Source organism: Taudactylus pleione, unplaced genomic scaffold, assembly GCF_031769625.1.
Source record: "Taudactylus pleione unplaced genomic scaffold, aTauple2 ptg000428l, whole genome shotgun sequence".
Taxonomy (NCBI): Eukaryota; Metazoa; Chordata; class Amphibia; order Anura; family Myobatrachidae; genus Taudactylus; species Taudactylus pleione.
In genome coordinates this window covers 1,372,123-1,387,673 of record NW_028284830.1, presented here as the reverse complement: position 1 = coordinate 1,387,673, position 15,551 = coordinate 1,372,123, and the positions used below count along the sequence as shown (strand labels likewise).

The following is a 15,551-nucleotide window of genomic DNA, read 5'->3' as shown; positions in this document are numbered from 1 at the left end:
CTACAGTTGGCGGTATGTATGACATCTCACAGGTACTGTTGGTGGTATGACATCTCACAACTACAGTTGGCAGCAAGGCATCTCACTGCTACAGTTGCTGGTATGGCATCTCACAGCTACAGTTGGCGGCATGTATGACATCTCACTGGTACTGTTGGTAGTATGACATCTCACAGCTACAGTTGGCGGTAAGGCATCTCACTGCTACAGTTGGCGGTATGGCATCTCACAGCTACAGTTGATAGTATAACATCTCACAGTTACAGTTGGTGGTATGACATCTCACAGCTACAGTTGGCGGTATGGCAAGTCACTGATACTGTTGGTGGTATGGCATCTCACTGGTACTGTTGACAGTATGGCATCTCATTGCTACAGTTGGTGGTATAACACCTCACAGCTACAGTTGGTGGTATGACATCTCACTAGTACTGTTGGCGGTATGATATCTCACTGGTACTGTTGGTGGTATGATATCTCACAGCTACAGTTGGTGGTGTAGCATCTCATTGCTATAGTTGGCGGTATAACATCTCACAGCTACAGTTCGCGGTATGACATCTCACAGCTACAGTTGGCGATATGACATCTCACTGGTACAGTTGGCGGTATGATATCTCACAGCTACATTTGGCGGTATGATATCTCACTGGTACTGTTGGCGGTGTGATATCTCACAGCCACAGGTGGTGGTGTGTCATCTCACTGGTACTGTTGTTGGTATGGCTTCTCACTGGTACAGTTGGTGGTATAACATCTCACAGTTACAGTTGGTGGTATAACATCTCAGAGCTACAGTTGGCGGTGTGGCATTTCACTGATACTGTTGGCAGTATGGCATCTCATTGCTACAGTTGGTGGTATAACACCTCACAGATACAGTTGACAGTATGACATCTCACAAATACAGTTGGCGATAAGTATGACATCTCACAGCTACAGTTGGACGTATGGCATCTCACAGCTACAGTTGATGGTATGACATCTCACAGCTACAGTTGGCGGTTTGGCATCTCATTGCTACAGTTGGGGGTATGGCATCTCACAGCTACAGTTGGCAGTATGACATCTCACAGCTGCAGTTGGCGTTATGACATCTCACAGCTACAGTTGGCGGTATGACATCTTATTGCTACAGTTGGCAGTATCGCATCTCATTGCTACAGTTGGCTGTATAACATATCACAGCTACAGTTGGTGGTATGACATCTCACAGCTACAGTTGGCAGTATGGCATCTCACTGGTACTGTTGGCAGTATGGCATCTCATTGCTACAGTTGGTGGTATAACATCTCATAGCTACAAGTTGGCAGAATGACATCTCACAGCTACAGTTGGCGATAAGTATGACATCTCACATTTACAGTTGGTGGTATGGCATCTCATTGCTGCAGTTGGTGTTATGGGATCTCATTGCTAAAGTTGGCAGTATGGCATCTCACAGCTACAGTTGGTGGTATGACATCTCACAGCTACAGTTGGCGGTATGGCATCTCACTGGTACTGTTGGCGGTATGGCATCTCATTGCTACAGTTGGTGGTATAACATCTCACAGCTACAAGTTGGCAGTATGACATCTCACAGCTACAGTTGGCGATAAGTATGACATCTCACATTTACAGTTGGTGGTATGGCATCTCATTGCTACAGTTGGTGTTATGGGATCTCATTGCTACAGTTGGCAGTATGGCATCTCACAGCTACAGTTGGTGGTATGACATCTCACTGGTACTGTTGGTGGTATGATATCTCACTGGTACTGTTGGTGGTATGATATCTCACTGGTACTGTTGGTGGTATGATATCTCACAGCTACAGTTGGTGGTATGGAATCTCATTGCTATAGTTGGCGGTATGACATCACACAGCTACAGTTGGCGGTATGACATCTCACAGCTACAGTTGGCGGTATGACATATCACTGGTACTGTTGGCAGTATGATATCTCACAGCTACAGTTGGCAGTATGATATCTTACTGGTACTGTTGGTGGTCTGACATCTCACTGGTACTGTTGGCAGTATGATATCTCACAGCTACAGTTGGCAGTATGATATCTTACTGGTACTGTTGGTGGTATGACATCTCACTGGTACTGTTGGTGGTATTATATGTCACTGGTACTGTTGGTGGTATGATATCTCACAGCTACAGTTGGTGGTATGGCATCTCATTGCTATAGTTGGCGGTATAACATCTCACAGCTACAGTTGGCGGTTTGACATCTCACAGCTACAGTTGTCGGTATGACATCTCACTGGTACTGTTGGCAGTATGATATCTCACAGCTACAGTTGGCAGTATGATATCCTACTGGTACTGTTGGTGGTGTGTCATCTCACTGGTACTGTTGGTGGTATGGCATCTCACTGGTGCAGTTGGCGGTATACCATCTCACAGCTACATTTGGCGGTATAACATCTCACAGCTACATTTGGCGGTATAACATCTCACAGCTACAGTTGGCGGTATAACATCTCACAGCTACAGTTGGCGGTATAACATCTCACACCTACAGTTGGCAGTATGATATCTCATAGCTACAGTTGGCAGTATGACATCTCACTGGTGCTGTTGGCGGTATGTCATATCACTTGTACCGTTGGCAGTATGGCATCTCACAGCTACAGTTGGCTGTACGGCATCCTCACTGCTACTATTGGTAATTTGCTACTAGTGCAAAGAAAAGGTCTCAGACAGCCCCCCCCCCTCCCCAATAGCTATTTTAAGTTTTAAGGGAAAACAGAGAATTATTTTAACCCTGTGCTAAGTTCTGATAAAAAAAATCCTGCTTCTTACTGGGATTGGAAATGTACAAATCTATAATTTGCACCAAATTAGACAGATGTGTACAGTGCTGTTTAAAATGTTCTATGCATTTAAGTAGAACCTGTAAAAAAAAAAACTTATATTTAGTGTTTAGTGTTGTCTTTCAGGATAAAATAAAGGAAAAGCGTTAATATAAAACTATAATATATTAATCAGATATTACCAATATAAATAAATATCAGTATAAAGAGCTTGGTTGAAATAAAATTGAATTATTTAATAAAAAGACTGGTACCTGACTTTTGATTAAATAATAAAATTTTTACTCAACCAAGAGGTTTATTTTGTAATGTATGCTGGTAATATCTTATTAATATGTGATATAAATACATCAGCGCTTTTACTTAGTTCGTATCTTGCTTGTAACCTACTGTATATTGGAGATTGACACCCTCTGTCTGCAATGCTGCTATGTTTGGACATAACTGACCAGGTCATTCTTTGCTATTTGCTTAGTCATGTGTTCTATGTCACATACTGTGACATATTTTATATGTCGCATGATGGAATAAGTCTGCTCAGATCTCTGTGATCTGTATAAAATCACTTTACTTGTTGATCTTTATAAGTTACACATTTTTAAGTGGGATAATGTTATTTGTTAAATAATAGGAATAATGTTAGTTTTGTTTGATCGTGTGCAGGGTGACACCAGCCTTGGGATGGACAGAAATATGTCGCTGTGGGCGTGTCTTGCGCTCCTGACAGGTAAGAGAAGTGCTGTATACCCTTAACTGAATACATAATTAATGATTCCTTAAAACAAGGATTACAATACATTATATTAGTCAATGTTTTATGGGTGTGTAAGGAATTTAAATCAAAGAGAAATTAATCTTGATATTCTGGGTAGGTGATTCTGACCTTGTAGCCTACTGTAACTGCCAAGTATATCACAACATAATGGATATCAGCAATGCCAGAACTACATACTGAAAACAAACTCTGACAAATATATATATATATATATATATATATATATGTGTGTGTGTGTGTGTGTGCATATCAGGGATGTGTAGGCTCGGATTAGTTCTGATTTTCCCGCCAAATTCTGATTTTTTTTCCAGCCAAAAATCGGATCTCAGACAGAGGCAAACCATCACCTTTCATGGACTTTTGCCCAGGAATGATGATGTTTGTCCATGGAAGATGACGTTTTGCCTCTTTCCGAGACCCGATTTTTGGCGGGAAAAACCTGGATTTGGTGGGAAAATCAAACTAATCCGAGCCTGCACATCCCTAATATATATATATATATATATATATATATATATATATATATACCCTAATATATATATATATATACATATATATATATATATATAAATATACATATATACGTCTATATATGTCAATGCAAACAAAGAGAGAAAAAAGTGGAGTGTTTTGTATGGTGCACTTTATCATAGTTGTACAGTCCACATATTTTTATAGCACAAAATTACTGTTAAAACTTCTATAATCTTTATTAATCCATTATTACTAATATGTTGTTATTAGGGTACCATATATTAGGCAAAATATTAAAATATACAAAGAATAAAGTAAAGAAATATTCGTGTACAAAGAAAGAAAATATAGATGTGTTTCTAAATTTATATCTTTATACCGCTGGTTTGTATATATATCGTTTCACGTGGGGATTGTCTTACCAAATCTCTATGGTTACTATAATAATGTGGTATCATCTGCCTGTCATATGCAGGTTATTAATCCACTTACTACACAGTAGTAAAACCAAAATTCTTCTCAGATGAGTTCACTATTCTGCAGCTATGTATATATAACCAATTGTGACCCACTTTAGGAGCATACACACGTAACCATTTTGTAACCAACAATTTTCTGTCAGATTTTCCCTTGAAAAAGTGAACTATTTTTTGAAGTGTAGTGAACGATTTTTACAACGATGAACTAAAAACGTTCCTTCCCTGAAATGAAAATTGTTATGTTGGACAATCTGAAATGGACGATGAACTACAAAATTCAAACTACAAACGGGAGCGTGCTTGAACGATTATCATTCATCGTTATAACTCAGAAACTGAACGATTTTTTGAACGATTGAACGATAACGACGTCGTTAACGACAAATCGGTAAAAAAATTGTTACGTGTGTATGCACCTTTATTGATACATTTCATATTTTGCTGCAAATAATGTTGTGGTCCTGTTACTATAGTAACATTTCACATCTACTGCTGAGAGGGAATTACAATTTGTCACATTGATTTATGAGCTCACATGCTCCGCCTAGTATTTAATTACTCAGGAAATATGCACTGTTCCCCTTTCATCTCCATGACAGCGTGATAATGTATGATCTACACACTGTCACTCCTGGTAGTGAATACACATATGCTGCAGTTCGTGTTGGTCAATTACTCATATTTAAGCCAACCTAATGTTATTTGTATTAAACCAGTGGTAAAGTGTAAAACGCCAACACGCGTTTCGACTGCGGCTGTTTTGTCTTGGCTTGCCCAGTCACATCCTACAACAAAGTAGCCAAGTGCTACAAAACGCGTTGGGCGTGACCGGGCAAGCCAAGACACAGCCGACTGATAGTGTGAACAGACAAGCGGGACGAGGCATCTGACGTCATCACAAGTAGCTGCGGCTGCGATACACGCGGCACCAAGCTCCAAGCCGGGCCGGGGAGGACTGCAGCATCAATCTGAACAACCTGGACCAAGTAAGGTAAGAGATACATTTATGAATGAGTTTATCACTCAAAACTAGTGATAAATATCACTTTTTATGATAAATGGTGCTCCAGCCAATCAGCTCTCAACTGTCATTTTTCTAACAGTTGACAGTTGGGAGCTGATTGGCTAAGCACCATTTATCATACAAAGTGATATTTATCACTAGTTTTGAGTGATAAACTCTTTGATAAATGAGGCCCAAGGAAAGATACCACTAGTGGCTCTGCAAAAGTATATAAACACTACTGTATTGGATTATTTTTTTATTTTTTTTATTTTAGTACTTGTCTTTTGTTTTCCTTATTTTATTTTAACTTTTACCATTTTTCTTATTTCTTTTTCTACTTTTTGTCTACTCTCCTACCACGTTTAATTCACCCTTTCAAAACGTAAACTAGGCGACTCATTGTCACCACATCAAGCGCTCAATCTATCTTCCATTTTACATTTAGCCCTAGGTTTTAATCCACAGCACTTAACTATCTGTGGTGCCTAAGGTATGTGACTACACCATTTAAATAAACTAATCGTTCATGCTCTGCAAAACCAATTACACTGCAAACTGTATTTCATTTTATCTCATAAAATGTTTGTTCCAAAATATTGCAATGAATTGTTAAGCCGACCAACTCCGCCAAAGTCCCTACACTGACTCACAAAAACATGAGAACTGCTCTGCATCCTTTGCCACCAGGTATCACACAGATATTGTACACACACATACTTCTTGGCATGGGTTTATATATGTATATATATTCCAGATGCACAAACCCCCACATTAGTCCTATGGGCTTCCACATCTGCCAGGAACTGCAGCCACTTTACAATGTATGAATCAGCACCTAACAGTTCACAAGGAACTAGTAACACCATAGATTTCCTTACAGTATTACGCTGTTGATTTATTTAGTATTACGCTATGTAATATATTTTTACCATTATTACATATAGCGCCAGCATATTAAGCAGTGCATCAGACCTACCCCTGAGCTGCCAATAAAAATATAACACAAATCACTATGTTACCCATAGAGCAAAGTCACAAAATTGTAACATTTCTCTGCAGGTAAAATTTCTCTATCAGACCACATAATACTGGTAAACCGTTGTGCATACATTGCTCCATTCTGCATGAAATTGGATTCAGATATATTGTTTCAGAAATAGCAATTTATGGAGAGGCCGTTCAATAGGTACGGGGTTTATTAATTGAGAAAAGTAACTTTACCACAAAATTAATTTTCTGTTAATACAGTATCATCATCAGCGGCAACGACTACAACATCCACAGTGACAGAATCATCGTCAACCTCAGCACACATATCAGCGACAGCAAAATTAAGAACTGCAGCACCCGCATCAAAATATACACCTACGACAACTGCTACATTATCTACTACACTCACAACTGCTGCACAAACAGCAACTACACCAGCAACAACTGCTGCACCCACAACTATTACACCTATAATGACTACATCAGCAACAACTGCTACAAACACAACTACTACTCCAGAAACAACTGCTGCAACCACAACTGCAAATATAGCAACTACAACAACCACAACTGCTGCACCCACAACTGTTACACCCATAGTAACTACTACACCCACAACTGCTGAGCCCATAACAAGCACAACACCCACAACATCTACTTCACCAATATCTACAACACCCGCAACTACTACAACCACAACTACTACACCCACAAGTGTAGCCATTGCAACTACAACAACTGCTGCACCCACAACTGTTGCACCCACATCAACTACTACACCCACAACTGCTGAGCCCATAACAAGCACTACACCGACAACCGCTACATCCAAAATTGCTGCCACCACATTAGCAACTACTACACCCACAACATCTACTCCACCCACAACAGCTGCACAAGCAACTACTACACCCACATCTACAACACTCACAACAACTACAACAACCACAACTATTACACCCACAACTACTACACCAGCAATAACTGCTGCAACCACAATAACTACAACACCAACAACTACAACTACTACAACCATAACATCTACACCCACATCTACGCCACCCACAACTGCTGCACAAGTAACTACTACACCAACTACTACACCCACGACAATTACAACAATCACAACTGTTGCACCCACCAAAACAACTACTACAGCCACAACTGCTAAACATACAACATCTACAACAATTACAACTGCTACACCCACAACTACAACCACAAAAAATGCACCCACAACTGCTGCATCCACAACAACTACAGCTATATCCACAACTACTGCACCCACAACTATTGTGCCCAAAACAACTACTACACTCAGTACTGCTGCAACCACACTAACATCCACAGAAATGACCACAACCACAACTGCTACACCCACCAAAACAACTACTACACCCACAACTGTTGTATCCACAGCAAGTACTACACCCACAATTACTACAACAAAAGCTACTACACCCACAACATATTCTATACCCACAACTACTCCAGCTACAACTACTTTTCCCATATCTACAACACCCACAACTGCTACAACCACAACTACTACACCCACAATGACTACACCAGCAACAACTGCTTCACACACAACTACTACTCCAACAACTGCTGCAACCACAATGTCTACAGCACCAACAACTACTACAACCACAGCTACTACACCAACAACTGCTGCAACTACAACTGCAACTACAACAACCACAACTGCTCCACCCACAACTGATACACCCACAGCAACTACTACACCCACAACTGCTGAGCCCATAACAAGCACTACACCCACAACATCTACTTCACCAATATTTACAACACCCACAACTACTAAACTCATATCTGCTGCACCCACAACTGCAACCATAGCAACTAAAACAGCAACTGCTGCACCCACAACTATTGTACCCACATCAACTACTACACCCACAACTGCTGAGCCCATAAGAAACACTCTACCCACAACCGCTACATCCAAAACTCCTGCAACAACATCAACAACTACTACACCCAAATCAACTCCACTCACAACTGCTGCACAAGCAACTACTACACCAGGAACAACTGCTGCACACACAACATCTACAATACCCACAACAACTACACTCATAACTGCTGCACCCACAACTGCTGCACATACAACAAATACTACACCAAAAACAACTACTACACCCACATTTACTCCACCCACAACCGCTGCACAAACAACTACTACAACAACAACTACACCCACAACAACTACTACACCCACATCATCTACTACACCCACAACTTCTGCACCCACAACTACTACACCCACAACTGCTGCACCCACAACTACTACTCCAGCATCAATTGCTGCGCCCACAACATATACTACACCCACATCAACTACCACAACCACAACTACTACAACCACAACATCTACTCCACTCACAACAGCTGCACAAGCAACTACTACAACAGCAACAACTGCTGCACCCACAACAACTACAACACCCACAACTGCTACACCCACAACTGCTGCACCCACAACTACTACTCCCACAACTGCTGCACCCACAACTACTACACCCACAACTACTACTCCAGCAACAACTACTGCACCCACAACATTTATTACACCCACAGCAACTACTACAACCAGAACTTCTACACCCACAACATCTACTATACCCACAACTGCTGCACAAGCAACTACTACAACAGCAACAACTGCTGCACCCATAACATCTACAATACCCACAACAACTAAAACAACCACAACTACTACACCCACAACTGCTGCACCCACAAGTATTACACCAGCAACAACTGCTGCAACCACAATATCTACAACACCCGCAACAACTACTATACCCACAACTGCTGCACCCACAACAACTACAACACCCACAACTGCTGCACCCACAACTACTAATCCATCAACAACTGCTGCACCCACAACATTTACTACACCCACAGCAACTACTACAACCACAACTTCTACACCCACAACATCTACTCCACCCACAACTGCTGCACAAGCAACTACTACAACAGCAAGAACTTCTGCACCCACATCTACAACACCCACAACTACTACAACCACAACTTCTACACCCATAACTGCTGCACCTACAACTACACCCACAACTGCTGCAACCACAGCAACTACTACACCCACATCTACTACACCCACAACTTCTGCACCCACAACTACTACACCCACAACTGCTGCACCCACAACTACTACTCCAGCATCAACTGCTGTGCCCACAACATATACTACACCCACATCAACTACCACAACCACAACTACTACACCCACAACATCTACTCCACTCACAACAGCTGCACAAGCAACTACTACAACAGCAACAACTGCTGCACCCACAACAACTACAACACCCACAACTGCTACACCCACAACTGCTGCACCCACAACTACTACACCCACAACTGCTGCACCCACAACTACTACTCCAGCAACAACTGCTGCACCCACAACATTTATTACACCCACAGCAACTACTACAACCACAATTTCTACACCCACAACATCTACTATACCCACAACTGCTGCACAAGCAACTACTACAACAGCAACAACTGCTGCACCCATAACATCTACAATACCCACAACAAATACAACAACCACAACTACTACACCCACAACTGCTGCACCCACAAGTATTATACCAGCAACAACTGCTGCAACCACAATATCTACAACACCCACAACTACTATACCCACAACTGCTGCACCCACAACAACTACTACACCCACAACAACTACAACACCCACAACTGCTGCACCCTCAACTACTACTCCATCAACAACTGCTGCACCCACAACATTTACTACACCCACAGCAACTACTACAACCACAACTTCTACACCCACAACATCTACTCCACCCACAACTGCTGCACAAGCAACTACTACAACAGCAACAACTGCTGCACCCACATCTACAACACCCACAACCACTACAACCACAACTACTACACCCACAACTGCTGCAACCACAACAACTACTACACCCACATCATCTACTACACCCACAACATCTGCACCCACAACTGCTGCACCCACAACTGCTGCACACACAACTACTACTCCAGCATCAACTGCTGCGCCCACAACATATACTACACCCACATCAGCAACCACAACTACTACATCCACAAAATCTACTCCACTCACAACAGCTGCACAAGCAACTACTACAACACCCACAACTGCTGCACCCACAACTACAACACCCACAACTGCTGCATCCACAACTGCTGCACCCACAACTACTACACCCACAACTGCTACACCCACAACTGCAGCACCCACAACTACTACACCCACAACTGCTGCACCCACAACTACTACACCCACAACTGCTGCACCCACAACATTTATTACACCCACTGCAACTACAACCACAACTTCTACAGCCACAACATCTCCTATACCCACAACTGCTGCACAAGCAACTACTACAACAGCAACAACTGCTGCCCCCACATCTACAACACCCATAACAACTACTACAACCACAACTACTACACCCATAACTGCTGCACCCACAACTACTACTCCACCATCAACTGCTGCACCCACAACATATACTACACCCACAACAACTACCACAGCCACTACACCCACAACATCTACTCCACTCACAACAGCTGCACAAGCAACTACTACAACAGCAACAACTGCTGCACCCACAACTGCTACAACACCCACAACTGCTACAACCACAACTGCTGCACCCACAACTATTACACCAGCAACAACTGCTGCAACCACAATATCTACAACACCCACAACTACTACACCCACAACTGCTGCACCCACAACAACTACCACACCCACAACACCCACAACTGCTGCACCCACAACTACTACAGCAACAACTGCTGCACCCACAACATTTACTACACCAACAGAAACTACTCTACCCACAACTACTGCACAAGCAACTACAACAACAACAACAACTGCTGCACCCACATCTACAACCCCCAGAGCAACTACTACAACAACTACTACACCCATAACTGCTGCACCCACAACAACTACTACACCAACAACTACACCCACAACTGCTGCACCCACAACATCTACTACACCCACAACTGCTCCACCCACAACAACTACTACACCCACAACTGCTGCACCCACAATTACTACTCTAGCATCAACTGCTGCACCCACAACATATACTACACCCACAACAACTACAACAATCACAACTACTACACCCACAACATCTACTCCACTCACAACTGCTACAACCACAACTACTACACCCACAATATCTACTCCACTCACAACAGCTGCACAAGCAACTACTAAAACAGCAACAACTGCTGCACCCACAACATCTACAACACCCACAACTGCTACAACCACAACTACTAAACCCACAACTGCTGCACATACAACAAATACTACACCCACAACAACTACTACACCCACATCTACTCCACCCACAACCGCTGCACAAGCAACTACTACACCAGCAACAACTGCTGCACCCATGACATCTACAATACCCATGACAACTACAACAACCACAAATACTACACCCATAACTGCTGCACCCACAACTACTACTCCAGCAACAACTGCTGCACCCACAACATTTATTACACCCACAGCAACTACTACAACCACAACATCTACTATACCCACAACTGCTGCACAAGCAACTACTACAACAGCAACTGCTGCACCCATAACATTTATTACACCCACAGCAACTACTACAACCACAACATCTACTATACCCACAACTGCTGCACAAGCAACTACTACAACAGCAACTGCTGCACCCATAACATCTACAATACCCACAACAAATACAACAACCACAACTACTACACCCACAACTGCTGCAACCACAACAACTACTACACCCACATCATCTACTACACCCACAACATCTGCACCCACAACAACTACACCCACAACTATTACTCCAGCATCAACTACTACACCCACAACATCTACTCCACTCACAACAGCTGCACAAGCAACTACTACAACAGCAACAACTGCTGCACCCACAACAACTACAACACCCACAACTGCTACACCCACAACTGCTGCACCCACAACTACTACACCCACAACTGCTGCACCCACAACTACTACTCCAGCAACAACTGCTGCACCCACAACATTTATTACACCCACAGCAACTACTACAACCACAACTTCTACACCCACAACATCTACTATACCCACAACTGCTGCACAAGCAACTACTACAACAGCAACAACTGCTGCACCCATAACATCTACAATACCCACAACAAATACAACAACCACAACTACTACACCCACAACTGCTGCACCCACAAGTATTATACCAGCAACAACTGCTGCAACCACAATATCTACAACACCCACAACTACTATACCCACAACTGCTGCACCCACAACAACTGCTGCACCCTCAACTACTACTCCATCAACAACTGCTGCACCCACAGCAACTACTACAACCACAACTTCTACACCCACAACATCTACTCCACCCACAACTGCTGCACAAGCAACTACTACAACAGCAACAACTGCTGCACCCACATCTACAACACCCACAACCACTACAACCACAACTACTACACCCACAACTGCTGCAACCACAGCAACTACAACACCCACATCATCTACTACACCCACAACATCTGCACCCACAACAGCTGCACCCACAACTGCTGCACACACAACTACTACTCCAGCATCAACTGCTGCGCCCACAACATATACTACACCCACATCAACAACCACAACCACAACTACTACATCCACAACATCTACTCCACTCACAACAGCTGCACAAGCAACTACTACAACACCCACAACTGCTGCACCCACAACTACAACACCCACAACTGCTGCACCCACAACTACTACACCCACAACTGCTACACCCTCAACTGCTACACCCACAACTGCAGCACCCACAACTACTACACCCACAACTGCTGCACCCACAACTGCTGCACCCACAACATTTATTACACCCACTGCAACTACTACAACCACAACTTCTACAACCACAACATCTCCTATACCCACAACTGCTGCACAAGCAACTACTACAACAGCAAGAATTGCTGCCCCCACATCTACAACACCCATAACAACTACTACAACCACAACTACTACACCCATAACTGCTGCACCCACAACAACTACTACACCAACAACTACACCCACAACTGCTGCACCCACAACAACTACTACACCCACAACTGCTGCACCCACAACTACTACTCCACCATCAACTGCTGCACCCACAACATATACTACACCCACAACAACTACCACAGCCACTACACCCACAACATCTACTCCACTCACAACAGCTGCACAAGCAACTACTACAACAGCAACAACTGCTGCACCCACAACTGCTACAACACCCACAACTGCTACAACCACAACTGCTGCACCCACAACTATTACACCAGCAACAACTGCTGCAACCACAATATCTACAACACCCACAACTGCTGCACCCACAACAACTACCACACCCACAACACCCACAACTGCTGCACCCACAACTACTACAGCAACAACTGCTGCACCCACAACATTTACTACACCAACAGAAACTACTCTACCCACAACTACTGCACAAGCAACTACAACAACAACAACAACTGCTGCACCCACATCTACAACCCCCAGAGCAAATACTACAACAACTACTACACCCATAACTGCTGCACCCACAACAACTACTACACCAACAACTACACCCACAACTGCTGCACCCACAACATCTACTACACCCACAACTGCTCCACCCACAACAACTACTACACCCACAACTGCTGCACCCACAACTACTACTCTAGCATCAACTGCTGCACCCACAACATATACTACACCCACAACAACTACAACAATCACAACTACTACACCCACAACATCTACTCCACTCACAACTGCTACAACCACAACTACTACACCCACAATATCTACTCCACTCACAACAGCTGCACAAGCAACTACTACAACAGCAACAACTGCTGCACCCACAACATCTACAACACCCACAACTGCTACAACCACAACTACTAAACCCACAACTGCTGCACATACAACAAATACTACACCCACAACAACACCCACAACAACATCTACTCCACCCACAACCGCTGCACAAGCAACTACTACACCAGCAACAACTGCTGCACCCATGACATCTACAATACCCATGACAACTACAACAACCACAACTACTACACCCACAACTGCTGCACCCACAGTATCTACAACACCCACTACAACTAGTATACCCACAACTGCTGCACCCACAACTACTACACCCACAACTGCTGCACCCACAACTACTACTCCAGCAACTGCTGCACCCACAACTACTACACCCACAACTACTACACCCACAACTGCTGCACCCACAACTGCTGCACCCACAACTACTACACCCACAACTACTACACCCACAACTGCTACACCCACAACTGCTGCACCCACAACTACTACACCCACAACTACTACACCCACAACTGCTGCACCCACAACATTTATTACACCCACTGCAACTACTACAACCACAACTTCTACACCCACAACATCTACTATACCCACAACTGCTGCACAAGCAACTACTACAACAGCAACAACTGCTGCCCCCACATCTACAACACCCACAACAACTACTACACCAACAACTACACCCACAACAACTACTACACCAACAACTACACCCACAACTACTACTCCAGCATCAACTGCTGCACCCACAACATATACTACACCCACAACAACTACAACAGCAACTACACCCACAACATCTACTCCACTCACAACAGCTGCACAAGCAACTACTACAACAGCAACAACTGCTACAACACTCACAACTGCTGCACCCACAACTATTAAACCAGCAACAACTTCTGCAACCACAATATCTACAACACCCACAACCACTACACCCACAACAACTACTACACCCACAACACCCACAACTGCTGCACCAACAACATTTACTACACCAACAGCAACTACTCTAC

At 43.4% G+C, this 15,551-nt stretch overlaps 1 protein-coding gene across 1 annotated transcript in view; it reads left to right on the top strand.

Annotated features, from left to right (window-relative positions):
• Positions 1-6,558: 6,558 nt before the first annotated feature.
• LOC148506081 (uncharacterized) overlaps positions 6,559-15,551 on the top strand; it is a 53,294-nt gene continuing 44,301 nt past the window's right edge. The window contains exons 1-5 of the mRNA XM_088447286.1: positions 6,559-6,605; positions 6,795-7,135; positions 9,750-9,999; positions 11,317-11,808; positions 12,364-12,754. Coding sequence (XP_088303412.1) covers positions 6,559-6,605; positions 6,795-7,135; positions 9,750-9,999; positions 11,317-11,808; positions 12,364-12,754 — 1,521 coding nt within the window. The remainder of the gene's footprint in view (positions 6,606-6,794; positions 7,136-9,749; positions 10,000-11,316; positions 11,809-12,363; positions 12,755-15,551) is intronic.